The 18455-nt window shown below is 39.5% G+C and overlaps 1 protein-coding gene across 2 annotated transcripts in view; it reads right to left on the reverse strand.

Annotated features, from left to right (window-relative positions):
- Positions 1 to 9839, reverse strand: part of RIGI (RNA sensor RIG-I) — a 39058-nt gene extending 29219 nt beyond the window's left edge. The window contains exons 1-2 of one of the 2 annotated variants that reach the window (XM_040481446.1): positions 9599 to 9839; positions 3499 to 3633 (exon numbers count right to left, since the gene is read on the reverse strand). In XM_040481446.1, the coding sequence (XP_040337380.1) occupies positions 3499 to 3633; positions 9599 to 9704 (241 nt within the window). In that variant the 5' untranslated portion in view covers positions 9705 to 9839. The remainder of the gene's footprint in view (positions 1 to 3498; positions 3634 to 9598) is intronic. The other variant, XM_040481447.1, reaches the window with a different exon arrangement.
- Positions 9840 to 18455: the final 8616 nt, after the last annotated feature.

Raw genomic sequence — 18455 nt, forward strand, 5'->3', positions numbered from 1 at the left:
AACTTAGCCTTCTACATTACTCCAAGAAAAGAAAAACCTCTCCAACTGTAGTAACCTAGGAATGCTTCAATCTAAGGTTCTCAAAGAGAATCACCAGGCTTCTCACTCTAAAGCCCACATTCTCTTTATTTGGAAGAACCTTGCAACAAAATGAACACTTGGGAACCCACTATCCAATTTAACAACTAGAGTTTCCTAAGACTTTTGTGGGGGTGTACTTCTTTTTACCCCTCCTTTCCCCTCCCTGCAAAGAGACTACCATCCTGTATTTGATGTATCACTCCCTTCATTTTTTTTGAATAGTTTCCTAGCATACGTTTAACTCCTTCATGTATGTTTAGTTTGGCTTGTTTGGAACTTCATAATTATATCCTACTAAATGTAATTTTCACTGCTTTTTAAAAAGTTTAATATTACATTTCTAAGCTTCACCTGTGTTGTCATGTGTAGCTGTGTTCATACATTTTCACTGAGGTATAATGGGCCAAGTGTCAATATTGTAGAATTTATTTATCTATTTTCTTCCTGAAAGACATTGGGGTTGCTTCCAGTTTTGGTTGGTTGGTTGGTTGCTTTTGTTATTACAAGTGTTCTACCACCATTCTTGTATGTGTATTCTGGAATATATGTGTGAGTTTTTCTAGGGCACATACTTAAGAGTGAAACTCTTGGATAGAGGGATACAAGAGAGTTGACCCATACAAGATGATGCCAAATTGTTTTTCAAAATATTTATATTAATTTATACTCTGTATAAGGACACTTAAGATTTCCCGTGATTAAATATCCTCTCCAAGTCTTAACTTTGTTGGACTTCCTAAATTTTGCTATCTAGTAGTTAATAAAATGCTATCCTAATTCACAATTCCCTAATTGCTATTGGGCTGAGAATCTTTTCTTATGTTTATTAACGTTTTCTACTTCCTATTCTTTGTAATGTTGGTTTCACACTTTTGCCCTGTGGATGTTTTCTTTCTTTTTATAATTAATTTTAAAGCCTTTTTAACACATTCTAGATATTAATCTAGAATCTACTAATCTCATCTATTAATCCTCTCCAGTTTGTGATTTGTTTTTTCACTTTCTTTAGTGTTGTGATAAAGAGATGTTTTTAATTGAATGTAATCAGATTTGTCAATTTGTCTTTTATGGATAATGCTTTAATGTATCGTTGCATAAATCCTGCTATACCCCAAGGTCATAAATTATTATTCTATATTCTTTTCTACGATTGTTAAATTTTTGCCTTTTGGAATTAAGTCTTTAATTCTGGTGAATTCATTTTGTATGTATGTGTGAATGGAATGAGCTAAGGAATACAAATTTGTTTTACATGGGTATGTAAGTTAGGGTTTATTTGGTTTTTAACATCATTCTGTCTATAATGGCATACTGAAATTTACTAAAAGTCCCTCCATTCCTAATGGTCCTCCCTTTCAAGTGGTCTCAAATATATCAGGTTTTCATAAATATAGGAATTTAATTGAAGGCTCTCTATTCTAGTTCATTGGTCAGTTGGTCAATGCCAGGATCAACGTTAAGCTGTCTCAATGCCTATGGCTCTAAAATAAATCTTTTTATCTAGAAGAGGAAACCCCAGCCTATTTAATTCTTCTTTAGGAATGTCCTATTCTTAGATCATAATTCTTCCATTTACATTTTAGAATAATTTAGAAATTTGTCAAGTGCATGAAAAAGCATGTAGTATTTTTACTAAAGTTGTATTGAATATAACACTTGATTTTAGTCAAAAGGCTGAGAAGGAATAACAATTGTACTGAATATAAATATCAATGTTGAGAGAGCTGATATTTTTATGGTATTAAGTCTTCCTCTCAATGTGCATGGGTATATATCTCCACTTCAATAGGACTTCTTTAATATCTTTCAATAACGCTTTATCATTTTCTCCATTCAGACCTTACACATCTTTTGCTAGGTTTTTTCCTAAATACATTACAACTTTTGTGACTATTGTAAGTGGTATCCATTTTGGACTACATTTTCTATTTGCTTCTGGTGCGTAGAAATGCAACTAATTTTTATGCTTTATTTTTATTTCAGTAAAATTATAATGTTAAATTAGTTTCAGGTGCACAACATAGTGATTCAACAATTCTATACATTACTCACTCAGTGCTTATCACGGTAAGTGTACTCTCGATCCCCTTTATCTGTTTCACCCACCTCCCCATAACCACTTCCCCTCTAGCAACAACCAGTTTGTTCTCTATATCTAGGAGTCTATTTTTTATCTTTTTCTTTGTTCGTTTTCTTTCTTAAATTCCCCCTATGAGTGAAATCATTTGCTATTTGTCTTTCTCTGCCTGACTTATTCCACTTAGCATTACACCCTATAGATCCATACATGTTGCAAATGGCAAGATTTCATTCTTTTTTATGGCTGAGTAATATTCCATAGTATATATACTACATCTTTACCCATTCATCTATGAATGGACACTTGCATCCATATCTTGGCTATTGTAAATAATGCTGCAATTAACATAGTGGTGCATATATCCCTTTGAATTAGTGTTTTTGTTTTCTTTGGGTAAATACTTAGTAGTGGAATTATAGGATCATACAGTAATTCTATTTTTAATATTTGGGATACCTCCATACTGTTTTCCACAGTGGCTGAACCAGTTTGCATTCCCACTAACCGTGCACAAGGATCCTTTTTTCTCCATATCTTCACCAATAATTATTATTTCTTGTGTTTTTTATTTTGGCCAATCTGACAGATGTGAGGGACTATCTCATTGTGGTCTGATTTGCATTTCTCTGATAATGAGTGATGTTGAGCATCTTTCCATGTGTCTGTTGGCCATCTGGCTATCTTTGGAAAAATGTCTACTCACATCTTCTGCCCACTTTTTAACTGAATTGTTTGGGGGTTTTGGTGTTGAGTTGTAGAAGTTCTTCATATATTTTGGATATTAACCTCTTATTGGATATGTCATTTGCAAGTAACTTCTCCCGTTCAGTAGGTTGTCTTCTTGTTTTGTTGATGGTTTCCTTTGCTGTGTAAAAAAAGCTTTTTATTTGTTGTAGTCCCAATAGTTTAATTTTGCTTTTATTTCCCTTGCCAAAGGAGACAAATCTAGAAAAATGTTTCTGTGGCTGATGTCAAAGAAATTACTTCCTATGTTTTCTTCTAGGAATTTTCTGCTTTTGGGTCTTGCATTTAAGTTTTTAATCCAATTTGGGTTTATTTTTTGTGTATGGTGCAGAAATGCAACTAATTTTTGTATTTTCATCTTATAGCTAATATACTTGCCCAATAATGAACTCTCCCAATAATTACTCTGTAGCTCCCTGTGGATATTTCAGGTAGGCAATTATATTATCTGACTGAAAATAATCCCTTACATTGCCTCAGATTAAGAAACAGGAAGTACATGGGGATAGCTCAAAATTAATAGTATTTCACTTTTATAGCATTTTGAAACAGTCAAATAACATAACTCTGATTTGTAAGAATAATGAACTAACCTGCATGAGCAAGGGCATCCAAAAAGCCACGGAACCAGCCTTCTTCCTGGAGCTCCAATAGGAACTTAAGAAAAAGTGAGGCAGCCTCCATCGTGCCCTTATTGTTTTTCTCAGCCCGAATATACTGCACCTCATCTATAAACAGAAGCGAGAGTGACTCATCAAACTGCAGAATCACTAATCACTGGAAGAAAAACCTGCAAAGCGTTGTCAGACCTAATCAGATGGGGATGGTGATTTTAACAAATCACAGCAATGGAAGGCAAGAAGGCAGCAAACCCTCCGTTCAGGCAGAGTATGGCCATTCTTCACCAACTAAGCCCACCCACCCGTCCTCTCCAGAAACTTCTTCTAGTTTGGTATGGAAGTCTGGGAACATGCTCTAAAGCAATCACTTAAAAAGGGAGTTTCTTAACAATCTCTGAGAAAGCACCCCCACAACAAAGAAGTCATTATAGCACTGGATTAGATGGAAGAACAAAGTCTTCTTCCAACATTTTGATAATCTCTTGTTCAAAAGTCTGAATTAACTGTAGGACTAAAAGCGTGTGAGGATAGGACCACTCCATGGCATCTTTAATTACACTGGACTCAGAAAGAGTTAGAAATGGAGTGATATCTTCATGGTCCTCTTTCTAGGTTTTTGCTTGAATGGCATGAAATACGGCACACAAGAGAAGCTAAACAGAAACACAATGAGACCAAGTAGCAGAAAACTATCCACCCAACTGCTGGTGGTCTTGCTAACTTGACACACTAACTCCATGTCTGGGGTGGTGACCAAATGGTTGCCTTCAAATGACCTGACACTTGATAGTGTCCCTTTTTTTCCCCCTATTGTCAGTGGAATGTAAATTGCAAGAAGTAAACCAGTTGCCTGACTGGTTAACCACTGTATCCTCAGAGATTAAAAGAGGACCCAGCACATAATAGACAATGAATGAATGAAGAAAGGAAGGGATAGCCTCCTTCTCTGCCAAGGTCTCTGTCTTGGAACAGTAAAGTTAACACTTTCAATGTGCAAAATTCAATGGTTTTTAGAGTTGTGGAGCTATCTCTACTATCTAATTTTAGTACACTCTGACTAGTAAAAAGAAATCTTGTACCAGCCACTCCCATCTCCCTTCCCCTTAACTAACCACTAATCTACTTGGGTCTCTACAGATTTGCCTACTTTGGAGATTTCATATGAATGAAGTCATACAATATGTGGTCTTTGTAAGTGAGTTCTTCCACTGAAGCATAACGTTTTCAAGATTCATCCATGCTGTAGCTTGTACATTCATTCCTTTTTATTGCTGAATAATATACTATTGTATGGATACACCACCTGTTGTCCATCCATTCATCAGTTAATGAGCATTTAGGTTGTTTCCACGTTTTGGCTATTCTGAATAACAATGCAATGAACAGTCATGTACAAGTGTTTACGTACACATATGTATTCATTTCTCGAGTTTATACCTATGTGTGAGATTGCTGGGTCATATGGTAACTCCATTTAACAGTGTAAGGAATTATCAAACTGCTCTCCAAAGGAGCTATACTGTTTTACATGCCCACCAGCAATTTATGAGGATTCCAATTTTTTTTTTAATATATGAAATTTATTGTCAAATTGGTTTCCATACAACACCCAGTGCTCATCCCAAAAGGTCCTCAATACCCATCACCCACCCTCCCCTCCCTCCCACCCCCCATCAACCCTCAGTTTGTTCTCAGTTTTTAACAGTCTCTTATGTTTTGGCTCTCTCCCACTCTAACTTTTTTTTTTTTTCCTTTCCTTCCTCCATGGGTTTCTGTTAAGTTTCTTAGGATCCACATAAGAGTGAAACCATATGGTATCTGTCTTTCTCTGTATGGCTTATTTCACTTAGCATCACACTCTCCAGTTTCATCCACATTGCTACAAAAGGCCATATTTCATTCTTTCTCATTGCCACGTAGTATTCCATTGTGTATATAAACCACAATTTCTTTATCCATTCACCAGTTGATGGACATTTAGGCTCTTTCCATAATTTGGCTATTGTTGAGAGTGCTGCTATAAACAGTGGGGTACAAGTGCCCTATGCATGAGGATTCCAATTTTTTAACACATCCTTGCCAACACTTCTGTTTTTTAGTTTATCTATCCATATTAGTTTTCTGTGGCTGCAATAACAAATTAGCATTAACTGGTGGCCTTCAAACAATAGAAACTTATTGTCTTACAGTTCTAGAGACCAAAAGTCTGAAATCAAGATGCTGGCAGGAGCACACTTCCTCTGAAGGCTCTAAGGGACAATACATCCCACTTCCCTTCCAGCTCCTAGCATTCCGTGGTTTGTGGCCACATCAAATCTTTGCCTCTTTCTTCATGTTATTCTCCCCTCTGTTTGTCTGTCTTGTGGCCACATCACTCCAATCTCTGCCTCTATCTTCACATGACATTCTCTTTGTCTCTCTGTATTTTCACATGGCTATCTTCTTATGAAGACACCAACCACATTGATTAGGATCCCACCCTACGCCAGCACGTCCTCAACCTTAACTGATTACCTCTATAAAGATCCTATTTCCAAATAAGTTCACATTCTGAGGTAGTGGAGGTTAAGACTTCAACATATCTTTTTTAGGGACAACACAATCTTGTTGCCTACCCCAACTTCCCTGGGCACACAACTGTACCCTATCCTTTGGGATAGTTAATCCTGCTCCTAGACTCTATCCTTAGAAGTGGGTTCTTACTCCCAGGCCTCCTTGCCCTTCATTCTTTCCTTAGACATTCCACCAGCCATAACTGGCTCTCCCGCATGAAGGTCCAGATAAGTCCCAGTCACAGCTGAAACCTTCCCAGGGAAACTGTCTTGCTGCATCCTGGGCAGGTTAGCTTCACTCTGCACAAGGTCAGGTCCACCCTGCTGCTACCTAGTCCTGATATCTCCTGCTTCCTCAAAAGCACTGGGAGTTCAATGCAGGGAAAATTCTATTTTGGTACTTTCCTACTACCTTTGCCATCCTGGCCACTCTGTGATTCCATAGCCAGCTTCTCAAGGTAGAATTTCTTGATCTCTTTTCTGTGCTTTCTTGGTCTCTTTACATGCCTCTGACTAGAGCACTGGCACTGCATAGTACACAGTAACTGTCTGAGTGTCTATCTTTTCCCATTGACAGCGATCATGGACATGTGGTATCCATTTTTGTCTTCATCTTTGTATTCTAATCATCAACAAAGCATCTGGCTCATGTATGGTCCAGAAAATGTTACTGAAGGAATGGGTAAATACTCAGAATACTGCTCACGGAGGGTCCCTCCAAGATAAGGGTTAGCCTTCTACTCCAAAGGGATATTGCAAAAAAACTTATAGCCCACAGCCTAGTCTGCCTTGAAACATCCTGGACAACCAGTAAATAAGTAAAGCCCTGCAGCACCCTAGTGACCATGCAAGCTCTCCAGAAGAAACATGGCTTCAATTCTCCTTTCCCAAGATTCAACTAGTGTACAATATCCAACATGTGGAGACAAAGATTATGGTAAAAGAGATATTGCATATTGCTGGTGTAATTTAAACATATTGGTGTATCTGGTGTATTCATTCATGGGGAATGAATTTTTGGGCATAAGGAGAGTGTAGATAAGCTCCCACTTCTAGGGGGGAAAATGAGTCAGAAAGTTTATATCCAGCTACAACACTCATGTCTCAGCTCCCTAACTGAATCCTGATAGAGCATACTTGTCACAATTAAGGTTAACCAATAGAATTCAGAGATTCCAAAGCATCCAAGAAAAAAAAAATAGGGGATAGAGAAACTTTATCAATCTAACGGAAAACAGAAAAAGATGAGAAGAAAGAAAAAAGTTTATGGATACATGTGCACATTATAAAGTATAAAGAAATGAACAGGAAAAATATAAACCAACTAAATGGTATCACTTGCCCTTGGTAAGAAGCTGGAAACGAAACTTCTATTGTTTCTTTAACATTCAAAAATAAGACAATACTATAGTGTTCTGCAGCTAGCTTTTTCTATTTCCCGTTTGGTACTTTGTGATTACACTATAACTATAAATTAAAACCACTATATATATTAAAAACTATGCTGTCTATGTGCTCCCAAAGCACACTATGGTTTTCCATCAGAGTAATTACCACATTTCATCATTTATGGTGTACTTAGTTAGCAACCTGCCTTCGCATACACACTTTTTTTTTTGTCAAGTTTTTATTTAAATTCCAACTAATGGACATACAGTGCAGTATTAGTTTCAGGTATAGAATTTAGTGATTCATCACTTACATACAATACCCAGTGCTCATCACAGTATCAAATGTATTTTTTTTCAATATATGAAATTTATTGTCAAATTGGTTTCCATACAACACCCAGTGCTCATCCCAAAAGGTGCCCTCCTCAATACCCATCATCCACCCTCCCCTCCCTCCCACCCCCCATCAACACTCAGTTTGTTCTCAGTTTTTAAGAGTCTCTTATGGTTTGGCTCTCTCCCTAACTCTTTTTTTTTTTTTTTCCTTCCCCTCCTCCATGGGTTTCTGTTAAGTTTCTCAGGATCCACATAAGAGTGAAAACATATGGTATCTGTCTTTCTCCGCATACACACTCTTATCTCTGTTAGGTCAGGATCATTTCTATCACACTCACCACTGATTTTTCAGTTCCTAGCATGATGCTTCCTATTAGATAATACATGTAGTAAGTGTGTAAATTCTCTCCAATGCTAGCATATTGCCTAACATATGAGTTGTTCATTGAATGGACACGAGTACAAGAAAGAATGGGATTCACAACAGTTTGTTAGTGTTCCATTCATTCCAAGATTTCTAGAAGAGATTCTTGCAGGGGCTTATATTCTTCAGAGGCCCAAGCAACTCTGTGGCTCATTAGAATGTTACTTTGTTACTTCTCCCTGAGCACAACTAGAAAGCAGAAGCCCACTTTTGTTAATGGTATTCCTTCACTCCTCACTCCACAACCCTTGGTTTTACAAAGAAATTAGCCTTCAAATTACCTGTCTGCTTTCAGGTAATCTCCCAAAACTGCCTCACATCAGGAAAGATATTTCAGCAGTTGGAGCCTGAAAAGGAGTTGCCAGATCCCTTCTCTCATCTCAACTCCTTCTAGGCACCACCTCCCTTTTCCTCTTTTCTTAAAGCCTCTGCTCATCTCCAGCACAGGGCACTTGGATTCAAATTTACAATATGGCATTCATCCATCATCATGTGTCTCAAAAGCTAGACAGAAACACCTGAATTGAAGCCTGCAGCCATTCAGTCCAGAGAGTCTTGCTCCTCTCAAGCTTCCAGTCGTTGCAAATAAGACACAGCAAGAGTAAGGGTCAATTACCTTGGAGCTCTCCTGACATTTTTTAATCATTAGTGTACATCTGTCCTCACCAGTCTCCCACCCCCAAAATCTTGAGCTGCATAGTATTTTAAAGAAGGGCCTAAATCTTATTCTTTAATCTCGATGTTGGTACAAAGCTGAAGACACATTAGACATAACCATTAAAGGAAATACATGAAGTGGACAATGAATGGTTTATCCAGCTTTGAACCTGACTAGACATGCACCCCTACACAAGTCATAGCACTTCTCTAGGACTCAGTTCCCCATCTGAACTTCCAAAGGCTCCTCCTAGCAATTTCTAGTCTAAAATGCGGTGGCAACTGAAGAAGCAAAACAGATGAACTTAGGACAAGGGAAGGAAAAATAAGATAAAAACAGAGAAGGCAAACCGTAAGAGATTCTTAAATACAGAGACCAAACTGAGGGTCGCTGGAGGGGTGTTGGGTGGGAGGATGGGCTAAATCAGTGATGGGCATTAATGAGGGCACTTGTTGGGATGAGCACTGGGTGTTATATGTAAGTGAATCATCAAATTCTACTCCTGAAATCATTATTACACTATGTTAACTTAGATTTAAATAAAATTTAAAAAATAAAATAATTTTTAAAAATGCTTTAGGGATCTTGCCTCAACACCCGGGTTCCTAGCAGGCTACTTGTATTGATTAAAAGAAAGGAAAAAAGCACGGGAAAAACAAGTCCTAAACTGTTTCCTTGCTTCAAGGGGCTCGGGGCGCTGGGGACCACTCACCGTCCTTAAACCAGGGCGACATGTAGCTCAGGATATAGGTAGGGTCCAGAATCTTGATGACATAGTCCTGGAAGGCGCGCAGATTCCTCCTCTCCTCCGCCGTCATCCCGGTGGCTCAGCTCCCCGCGAGGTCCTACTTCACCGGTGCCCCACTCCCTTTAAAGCCCAGCGGCCGGCCAGAAGGGATTTTCTGAGAGGGTGTACTGGCCCAGCGGAGAGGCGGAGCCGCCAGGGAACCTAAACTGCAGAAGGGAAATGGAAACCGAAACCACAACCAGTGGTGAACGGGCCAGGGCTTGGCGGCTCGCGGAAGCTGGGCTGCCCCAGGTCCCCGCCTCCCTGACCGCGTTTTCCTGACGTTAGCCAACCTGCAAGTGCTCGCTGGCCCAGAGGGACGGAGGAGGATCCCTGGGAACTTTTTTTTTTTTCTTCATTTTGCTTTTATAGCAGTAAAGTTTAGATTCAATAAATGCACAGATTTTAAGTGTATGATTCACTGAGTTTTGGAAAATGTGTGTTAACAGCTTCCCCCAGGTTGTGTAGGTCCTACCTGCATGTTTAACCTAACAGGTATCTCCCACCTGTTTCCCAAACTGTATGTACTATTTTGCATTCCCACCAGTAGAGTCAGAGAGCTCCAGTAGCTACACATGGGTCAATTTGCCATCTTGGTCAATGTGAAATAGTGTATTGTTGTAGTTTTAACTCCTCAAATAGTTAATGATGTGAGAACATTTGTATGTACCTGTTGGCAATTTACATATCTTCCTTTGTGAGGCATTAGTTTCCATCCTTTGCCTGATTGGGTTTTCTTTGTATTATGAACTTATAAGTTATTTATTCTAGATATAAGCCCATTGTCAAATATATGTATTTCAAATGTTTTCTCCTAGTCTGTGACTTACCATTTCATTTTCTTAAAGGTGTCTTTCAAGCAAATGTGAAATATTAAGAAAGCAAATAGAGTCATGAGATAGAAAATAAAGGAGATTGAAAAAAACTGTTTTAATGCAGTGGTAGGTCTTTCTAGGTAGGTCACACTTCAGCTGAGTCCTTAAGAATGAGAAGGAATGAATTATTCAAAAAAATAGGAAGGGGGGGAATTCCATACAAGGGGACAGAAACCACAAATGAGTCAAAGAGAAAAAGTGATTTGTATCAGGAATTTCTTGAACAAGTGATAAATGGCATGGAGTGTTACTGAACTGATGAAAGGGCCTTGTAAGGCAAAGAATAAAGTACAATGGAAACACACTGCAGGATTTTAAGCAAGGAGTAACATAATTTGATGACATTTTTTAAAAGACTTTCTCTCTGGCTCCTATGTGGAATGGGTAGATCGATGGGAGCCGACTCAAGTTAAGAGAGGATGAGAGCAAAGATGAGGACAGTGGCAATGCAGAGTATAAGAAAAGTTACAGATATACTTTAGACATAGGATTGAGTGAAGGAAGTGGGAAAGGAAGAGGGGAAAAAAAATCAAGGCTACATTCCAGGCATTGGCTTGAGCAACTAGGAGAATGGTAGCACCAAGACTAAAATGAAGACAGGTTTAAAACGTATCGTATTCTACCGTGAAAGAAAGATGTTAGGTAACAGCAAGTTCAGGAAGGAGAAATAAAGCAAGATAAGGGAATAAACAGTAATGAGGGCTGCTTATATTAGATGAGTGACTCAAGGGAGACCTAAGTGAAGTGAGATAGCATGCCATTTGGGTGAAGAGCATTCTAAAACAAAGTGCAAAGAGAAAATAAAAAAATAAAAAAAAAAACACATAGTACAAAAAAACAGGGGTGAACCAGGTCTGCAAAAGAAAAGAAAAGAAGGGGAGAAGAGTCACTAGAATAAAGTGGGCTGGGGAAAGAGAGGAGAGAGGTGGCCAAGGCAGTTCACATACAGCCTGACAGACCACAATAAGGACTTTGGTTTTGATTTTTTTTTTAAAGTTTATTTATTTGGGGAGAGAAAGCACAAGCAGGGGAGGGGCAGAGAGAGGAGGAGAAAGAGAATCCCAAGCAAGCTCCAAGCTGTCAGCGAGGCTTGATCCCACGAACTGCGAGATCACAACCTAAGCTGAAACCAAGAGCTGGATGCTCAGCCAACTGAGCCACCCAGACACCCCAGTTTGGGTTTTGATTTTAAATATGATGCAGAACCATTGCAGGATTTGGGGGTTATAACAAGACCTGTTTTTAAAGGCTCACTGTGGTTGACTGGAAGAAAACAAGCTGCAGGGAGACAGGTGGAAGCCTACTGACCAGGTAAGAAGCTGGTACCAGCACTAGTCCAAGTGAGAGATCATGGCATCCTGGATTGGGAGCAAAGCTGTGGAACTGGTAAAGTGTGGTCATGAACTGAATGTGGGATATGTGAGAAACAAGTCAAGGAAAATTCCTCTTTAGCCTGAGCAGCTGCATGAATGGGCGTGCCATCTATTAGCATGGGACGTTGGAAGACAGGAAGGCTTGTAGGAGGAAATCAAGAACATACTCGCTTGCTGATGAGAATGATCCACAGGCAGTGCTTCTCAAACACGAATGCAAAAAAATCACTCACAGGTCTTATTAAAGTACTGATTCTGACCTAGTAAGTCTGAGATTCTGCATTTCTAAGAAGCTGACGCTGGTGATGCTGATATTGCTGGTCCACAGACCTCATTCTGAGTAGCAAAGTAACTAAGTAACATGTAGCTAAGGAACTAAAAAGCAGGAGATACAGGAAAAAAGAGGATAATTTAAAAATCAAAACTCCTATTAAAGTGAGGTAAGTGAAATCCACAGCACATGCAGAGGGTATATGTCCCAGAACAGTGGTTCTCCAACTGTGGTCTGCCAGCCAGTAACATCAGAACCACCTGGAAACCTGTTAGAAAAGCAAATTCTTGGCATCCCAGACATTTTGAAGGTGTGGGCCCCAGCAATATGTTTTAACAAACCTTCCACATGCTACAGATGCACACATAAGTGTGAGGACTAAAGGCCTAGAGGAAGAGGGCTTTCTCCATTGAGTGGAGCAAACCTGGATGCTATGGTAGGTTGGATGCAAAAGTTACAATTCTTCACTTTTCCCAATACTTATACCTCTTACAATGCAATTTTGTAGCTCCTCCCATCAATACTGGTCTCTTTTCCTTCCCCTAGAATCAGCTTGGTCTTAGGACTTACTATAGGGAGAAAAAAAAAAAAAAAAGAGGAAATGATGATGTCAATTCTGAGCCCAGGTCTTGAGACTCCACACTTCTCTCTCTCTCAGACCCCTGTGACCACCAGGTAAACAAGCTCAGGCTAATGTGCTGGAAGATGACTACACAGAGGCCAATAATCCCAGATGAGGCCATCCTGGATCAGCAGGCCACCCAGTTGGCTGAGGACAGACGAACAAACCAGTCAAGACCAAATGGGTGGGCAATATCTCTACTAACATGCTAGAGGGGTATTGTTTTGGTGAGCAGATAGGGTTTGTGTTTGCCCAAACCTGGCACTGATCAGAACTGCCCAGCCACTATGGAAAGCCTGCGGTAGAGACAAGGGGAAGGTTTGAGAAAGTAAAAGGTGTGAACTATACCCATTATACCAATGAGCAAGAACACTAAAGAAACTTGTTCACTTGGGATTGTGTTCTTATGGTGACACCAACCTGCAGTTCCTAATTTCCTTCAAAAACACTCAGGAGGATGCATGTAGGCACAACTGAAGAGCTGGGTTCATCCAGATGGAGGTCCTGCTAGGTAATAGGTTAGCAAACTATTGCAGGACAGATTTGGCATGTGACTTGTTTTTAAAGAGGCCACAAGCTGAAAATTGTTTTAACATCTTCGAAGAGTTACAAAAAAAAAAAAAAAAACTATACAACATAGAGTACATCTGGCCCTTTACAGGAAAAGGTTGCTCACCCCTAAACTAAGTGAATGAAGACAGAAGGGCTAGAAAGAGGTTATTGTAAGGGAATGATTTAAACATAATCCAGAAAATCATAGCTGAGTATGAAGGGAAGTATAGAGAAGGAGGGTGATGGGTAGAGTAAGGTCAAAAGATTATACTTCCTAGTCCTGTATTCTAAAAATGGTATTAGATATCTTTGGAGGTGGCCTAATCTGCCCCACCCAGAACAGAATTCCCTGATTCAATGACCACATGAAGGTAACTCCCAAGACCTAAAAAATAAAATTAACCTCTTGGAAATTCTGTTTATACCCTACTGCATGCAGGGCACTGCCTCTGATACAAGATATACAACATAAAATTGAAGAGGCAAGTAAAGTATTGGGACTACAGGGTACATATACTTGGTCTCTTTTGAAAACCTTTTCTTCTTTTGCCAGCCTCCTTAATGTTGTATTCTCTAGAATTTTCACTTATGCCTGCTTTTCCTGTTTTTCTACTCTCTGAAAGAACTCATCCACTTCTACAACCTCTCTAGTACACCCACCCTAGTTTCCCAGTAACTCCTAAATCACCTCCCCAGTCCCCATCTCTCCTCCAAGATTCACACTCCTATTTCCAGGTACCCACTGGAAATCTTCATCTGTCCAGATGTCCCCCAGGGTGTCCCAATAGAATTTTCTGTGATGATGGAAATGTTCTCTACCTATATTGGCCAATATGGCAGCCATGAGCCTCACTAAACACCACTTAAAATTCAGTTCCTCAGTTTTACTAGCCATATTTCAAGTGATCAATACCCACATGTGCCTAGTAGCTACTATATTGGACAGTGCAGCTCCAGGCTGCTCAGTCTCAAACTGAACTCATTGTCTTCCCCAACTACCCCTATTCCTCTATCTCCTAATTCTCACACGGGGTGGTGGGGAGGGGGGCGGAAATCTCATCATACCAGACTTTTCCCTCTCCTTACAGCCCATCCTCATGTACATGGTACCCAAATTTTGTCTAATCTACCTCAGAAATTGATTGAATTTCCACTCTCCACTGAATCCCTGTTGTTTTTCTAAAGGCCCTTCTGACTTCTGGTTTGAGCTATTGAAAAGAGCTCCTTAAGCAGTCTTTCATCGAGGTTTTCCCACTCCAAACATTCTTCTACATTACTGCTAGTTGTTTGAAAACTAATCGTTTCATTCCCACCTTCTTTAACATTTCTGTTGGTTCCACCCTATTCATTGTTACACCTCTAGCATTTAGCATGGACTCAGACCATATGTACTCAGCATGTGGTGAGTAAATGAATTTTACAGACATAAGTCCAAAGAGGTATCCTTGTGCTTGAGAATGGTTTACCTATTTTAAGTGCAGATGGTCATGCAGAGAAACAAATACTAGAGATCTAATTCTGCCCCCTTGTGTCTGTATAAAAGCATATCATCTAATGCTTTACAGGGATGAATTTATGGACTCAGACCTTGGCCTAACTCAACTTCCATTTTCCTTGCCTCTTGCTTTTCTCAGGCACAGATCCAATGGATTTACCATTCCCCCACGTGCAGGTAAAGTGAGAATTTCCTTATTTTCACATTTTAACAACCAATCTTACTGTACTTTTTTAAATGGCCCTTTCACACTTAATGTTTTCTAATACCTAAGTGATTCAGGTATTGACTAAAAACTCAGAATGAAGAAATAACTATTTACCAAGTTTTCATTATCTTCTTTGTACACATGCCAGCTGCTCTAGTGGAACTCAAGCATAAAGTACAAGATATAATATCCATGACACAACTACCATTTTCTTCTCCATCCTTTATCTTCTGCCATCACCCACAGTATCTTCCATGTAAAGGATACTTCCAGCCACATTGATCACCACCCTCAGTTCCAATCACCTTCACCTCTACCTTCACTCATTCTAGTTACTTCCAAACATGCCTAGCATTAGGCACTCTCTAAAATATTTTTTGTCTTATTCCTTCCTCCACTATATCTACTTGAACCTCACTGGAAAACAAATTATCTCCTGTTCTTTACCTATAATGGTGACCTAGCTTCACCTTTCCCACACAGCCCAGAAGCCAGAATGCATCAATTCAACTATACTCACCAATATCTCAACTCCCTTGCCTCCCTTTTACTAGTCACATTCAGAACTTCAACCATGAACCATCTATTTATTCACTCACCAAACACATACTATACAACAGCATTTTCTCATTCCTCTTCTCAAGTCCAATCTTACTCACGACCCATATTTCTCACAAGTTGGCATTACTTCCTACTTCATGGAGAGAGGCTTTACAAGTGTGAATAACCTCATCTCAGTGCATCCTGCTCACGAGCATTTCTTTGTGCATTACCTCCTTCTGTCATTTCACAGTAAGACTTGCCTCTGCTTCTGCCCATTACTAATTCACTTACCTGTGCTGTGCTCTGCCATTCAGGAACTCTGCTCCATCAGTTACCTCTCCTTTACTTTTTTTTCCTATTCCAGGGTCTCCTTCTCAGAAAGCTTGTCTTCCCTCTATCCTCAATTACAAAACAAACAAACAAACAAAAACCTCTCTTGGGGCCCCTGGGTGGCTTCGTCAGTTAAGCCTCCAACTCTTGGGTTTTGGCTCAGGTGGTCTCATTGTTTCATCAGTTTGACCCCTGCATCGGGATTCTCTCTCCCCCCCCCCCCCGCCCCTCCCCTGCTCATGCTCTCTCAAAATAAATAATAAATTTAAAAAACACCTCACCTTTGTTTTTATACCCCTCACACACTTGCTTCTGAGCATGGGATCAAGAGCAGTTAACCATGTATCTCAGACTAAGATCCTTATCTCAACAGGCCCAGGATTATAAATGGGACAATACTTCTAGTGACTGGTTCTTTCTCACAAAGTGGCTTTAATAGTTACTGCATGTTCGCCTGTGACTTTTTTTCTTTTTGCCAAGTATATGTGGCTGAAAACTCTAACACACTCATACAGGTAACCTAGAAGGCCTACGGAGGCAATTTTATTAACGTTTTGAAATTATTTTAAACCTACAGAAATACAAAAATAGTATAAAGACTTCCCTCTTTTTTTACTCTCATTTTTTAACACTTTGTCATAATTTATCATTTTCTCTGTCTACTTATGTAGCATTCTTTCTGAACCTTTTGAGAGTAGGCTACATACACAATGATTATGATTTAGCTTCCCACGTGGGTTTTCCTAAAGGCCCCAGTGGACATATCCATATAGTAGTGCCCCCCGCCCCAACTCACCTGCAATTTTGCTTTTCATGTTGGTTGTCCACAGTCAACTAGGATTTGGAAGCAGATGATCTGCCTTTTAAAGTATCCTGAGGTCAACAGTAGCCTAAGGCTACATAACAATGCCTTTGTCATTCACCTCATTTATCTCATCATGTAGGCATTTTACCACCTCACATCATCACAAGGATGAGTACAAGTTATTTTGAGAGACATTCACATAACTTTTATTACAGTATATTAATTGTCCAATTCTATTACTGCTGTTGTTAATTTCTTACTTCACCTAATTTATAAATTAAACTTTATCACAGATATGTATGTATAGAAAAAACCAGTACATACAGGGTTCAGTACTATTCAGTTTCAGGCATCCAGAGGGATCTTGGAACTTATTCCTTGCAGTTAAAGGGGTCATACCGTATAAATTCTGGTCTCAGTAATAGCTACATTAATTTAGTCAGTTAACATTTCAATTGTACATAGCTTAACGAGCTTAATGTTAGAAATGCACCCATGCTCAGAATTCTGAAAAAATCTGGTTTGTGAAGAGAAACCTCTCCCTCTACTTCCCATCCTTTGCCCCCATTGGTGGTGACAGTGGGATGGCCACAACTCAAACCAGCTCATACATGGTTTCTGGTATCCTGAAGAACCTTCTGAAAAATTTTTAATCCAGGGTATACTGACCGACTAAAGGCATCCATACCCACTGGCAGGGGACTGTAATTATTCCCCATGATGGAAGAATTCCCAGTAAGAATGGGCTGTCAGTTCACCTGGAGTAAACTGTTGTTGCCCTTTTGTATGCACAGACCATTATTACAGATTAGATGGGTTGGTGAGGGCCTCCCACAGAGCTTACTGAAACTGGGAAGTAATGAAGTTTTCCTGTTGTCAATCTGAAGACTGATGAACAACCAAGTGCAAATGGTAGGTTGCATTCCCGTTAAAGTCACAGAAGTCACAAAAACACTAAAAACCTGGGGTAAAATAAAATGTCTCATGGACATTGAATTCAGATGAACAGGTTAAAGAACACAGGATTAGGCTAAAAGCTGACAGACAGCAGAGCCCCCTAAAAGGAGAAAGGAGGTCTTAGCCAATTTTAAACATCTCTAGCACCTAGTTATCCATCAGGTGCTATAAGTACTTCTTATATGAAACGAAAGAGAAGGGATTTACCAGTACACATACATACAGTCGCCAAAGAACTTGCAGATTGGTAAGAGAACACTCTGTAATCAATTACTACACTGTCCAGGGTTATTATGAGAGCAAGTTTGAGGGGAAATAATGAAAGGGTACACATTAGCAGAAGCCTCCTTTAACACAGATGAAATTCAGTTCCTAGCAGAAGAAAAATCCACATATGAAGGCTCTGCATTAGTAAGCAGCAGCCCCTCCATAGACCTGAAACAGGCTAAGGTGGCCAGAGCAAATGAGGGGAGAGGAAAGCTGAAGGTGGACCAGAATCTGATGAAGCAGAGGCATAGTATGTGGATTTTTGCTTGCTTTTTTTAAGTATCCTAAGAATAACAGAAAGTTCCTGAAGGATTTTAAATATGGGAATGAAACAAAAAAAAATTTTTTTAACGCTAACATGGGGGGGGTAGGTGTAGAGCAACAATGGATACAGGCAGACCCATTATAATAGCACAAGTGAGAGATTATGGCTGCCTAGGTTGGATAATGGTATAGACACATTAGAAATACTTACTGGCCAGGA

This window comes from Herpailurus yagouaroundi, unplaced genomic scaffold, assembly GCF_014898765.1.
Source record: "Herpailurus yagouaroundi ecotype Mexico unplaced genomic scaffold, PumYag 160, whole genome shotgun sequence".
In the NCBI taxonomy this organism is placed as follows: Eukaryota; Metazoa; Chordata; class Mammalia; order Carnivora; family Felidae; genus Herpailurus; species Herpailurus yagouaroundi.